Genomic DNA, 2,750 nt, shown 5'->3' on the forward strand with positions numbered 1-2,750 from the left:
TGGATATTATAGCAGAATAGTCTGACAAAAGCCGATAATTTCATTGTTCTGGGTTTATCCACCAGAGAGAAACCCAGAACAATAAAATTATTGGCTTTTGTCAGACTATAATGATCCATCTCATCTGAATAGTTCGGACATGAACCATAGTACGGGCACGAACCATGTCTCGTTACCGAGCGGAATGGATGTAGTTCACATCCACTTTCTCAGGCGGCGCGTCAAGCGTTGGAAAAAGTGCTCCTCGAGGCTGGGAATGCTGGGAATCCCAGCCTGGGATGGCCGCTCTCAGGTTTCTCTCTGGTAGCAGTGTCTTGCGGCCGGAACGCACTCAGTATCTTCAGCTTCTCGATCGTTGGAGTGCCTCACACTCCCCGATACTTTCCGCTACTAATCCTATAATTATTTATTAATTTTCCATAAATGTAATAATTAGTATAAAATATAATTCTTTTATATGTTCATTCGTCGAGAAATTCTATTATTATATTAGTATTGATCACGTTAATGAAATCAAAATTACAATGTACTTACGATGCTTGCGTTTTCTGTCAATTTTTCTCAAGCATTGTCCGTTCTTAATTTTTTCCGATGCTTTATTCTTAGATGTGTCTGGAATATTTTCTAGTTTTTGCAGCATTGCTAAAGGCAAAATACATTTTACAGATAACTTACTCATTTAGAAAAGCAATAAATCAAAACTTGGGGGAAAAACAAATAGAAGACACATCAGGACTAGTACAAAAATCCTTCAATATTTACAACAGTAGTTGTAATTTCTTAAAATTTTCCCATACTCGTAAACCATTATTTTATATATTACAAAACTTGTATGAACAAACAAAAGCAGAATTTAAGAGAAAAAAAAGACTATAAATGAACATACCTAGTTGCTCTTCTAACAAATCGGTATCGAATTCTTGGTGATATTTCAGAGCCTTTTCGACTAACTGTCGATTAACTCTCTCTTCCTTCTTGTACTTCTGTTTAATTTTTTGTCTACTTCTGTTCGGGAAGAATGTCTGCATCAATAGAAAGTCCGTACCTACTATGTTTAGTACTTTATAAAATTTAACTGTTTCCCATTTCAGCCATTCCTTGTTCCGCTTTTATTTTTTATAAAAACCACTATGGGTGTTTTCGTCCTCTATAATAGTAACCCCGCTCGCTTAAATATCTCTTCTTCTCTTTTCGCATTGTGTTTTATCACAAGACTTTGTTCGTCTATTATTAACTGACCGTCGGGACCCACTTTCACCTGTGGTGTGGACATTGCCGATGGATCATCTTCCTCCTCTTCTGGAACTTCCACTGGTCTGGAGAACAATCAGATTTTGATATTATAATAAAAGTTCAATATTTCAATTACATTGCAACTCAATATACTCACTGTGGCGTAGTAGACACTTGTCTTTGTTTAATTGGCTTTTTTTTTATAGTATTTGTCACAGGATTATAATATATCAAATCGTACATTTTCAATTGGCTCCTGTCGAGCATACGTCCTTTCTGCGTTTTTTTTAATTTCGAAGGGCTGTTTCTCAAACGCGTCTCTTCCTCGTTTTGTCTTTCTTCTTCCGGTATACCAATGTTTTTCTGTTCTTCTGCCTTTGCAGCCTCCTTGCTAGCCACTTGTTCAGTTTCATGAATAGATATGTTTTCGTTCTTTTTTTCCTTATCAGACGCATCATTAGCATCAATAGAATCTGTAGAATCCTGTAGAGGCTTCTTCCGAACTGGCACAGCAGCCAAAGCTTTGATACGTGCTCGGCGCATATTGTAAAAATGTGTATTACGGTAGTATCTGTACAAGATAAGCAGCAATGAATCATAGAGCGATGATCTAGTCTATCAATAGCATATGCTTGTGCATAAAGAAATGTGCAAGTGTGTCTGGACGACCGAAAGAAATGACATAACAAATCATTAGATAAACGGATTTAATGCCTCCCGGTCGCGTTTCTTTTGCATGTCATCGCGAGAGACGTAGTGCGATCATTGATAAAATTCGAGCCTGTAATTCGCAATGGCACGCAAAATTAAGGTAAATATTGTAAATACGCGAGGTGTCACGTGTCTAAAGGCCTGTATCCACGATGCTAGAACTTGGACCAAGTTCTAGCATCGTGGACATTGGCCTTTAGAGGTTACCTCGGTGCGTCACTCACCGAAAGCTCGATTATTCCAAGGCTACGCGATCAACTCGTTGATCTCGTAAGTCCCAGTCTACAATAGAGATTTAAGCCCTAAGCCTTAAGAAATTGACTAATCACAGTCGCGCATTCTACTCATACTTGACCGTGATTGGCCAATTTCTTAAAGCTTAGGGCTTAAATCATCTATTGTAGACTGGGACTAAGTCCCAGTCTACAATAGAGATTTAAGCCCTAAGCCTTAAGAAATTGACTAATGACAGTCGCGCATTCTACTCATACTTGACCGTGATTGGCCAATTTCTTAAAGCTTAGGGCTTAAATCATCTATTGTAGACTGGGACTTATCGCAGAACACGTGGAAGCGCACACAACCGGATCAAACTCGGTGAAGTGCGCGTCTGCATTAGTCCCAGTCTACAATAGAGATTTAAGCCCTAAGCCTTAAGAAATTGACTAATCACAGTCGTGTATTCTACTCGTACTTGACCGTGATTGGCCAATTTCTTAAAGCTTAGAGCTTAAATCATCTATTGTAGACTGGGACTTAAGAAATTGGCCAATCACGGTCAAGTATGAGTAGAATGCGCGACTGTC

The 2,750-nt window shown here is 38.7% G+C and overlaps 1 protein-coding gene across 1 annotated transcript; it reads right to left on the bottom strand.

The window, feature by feature from the left end:
• Nucleotides 1-9: 9 nt before the first annotated feature.
• On the bottom strand, nt 10-2,247 carry LOC105564423 (transcription factor TFIIIB component B'' homolog). The gene is given in 5 exon segments (XM_012016774.1): nt 10-642; nt 887-1,192; nt 1,195-1,316; nt 1,391-1,804; nt 2,169-2,247. Coding segments are annotated over 4 exon segments (957 nt in total). The 5' UTR covers nt 1,777-1,804; nt 2,169-2,247; the 3' UTR covers nt 10-499.
• Nucleotides 2,248-2,750: the final 503 nt, after the last annotated feature.

The sequence above is a fragment of the Vollenhovia emeryi genome, unplaced genomic scaffold (assembly GCF_000949405.1).
Source record: "Vollenhovia emeryi isolate VEMERY1.0 unplaced genomic scaffold, V.emery_V1.0 DF943993.1, whole genome shotgun sequence".
In the NCBI taxonomy this organism is placed as follows: Eukaryota; Metazoa; Arthropoda; class Insecta; order Hymenoptera; family Formicidae; genus Vollenhovia; species Vollenhovia emeryi.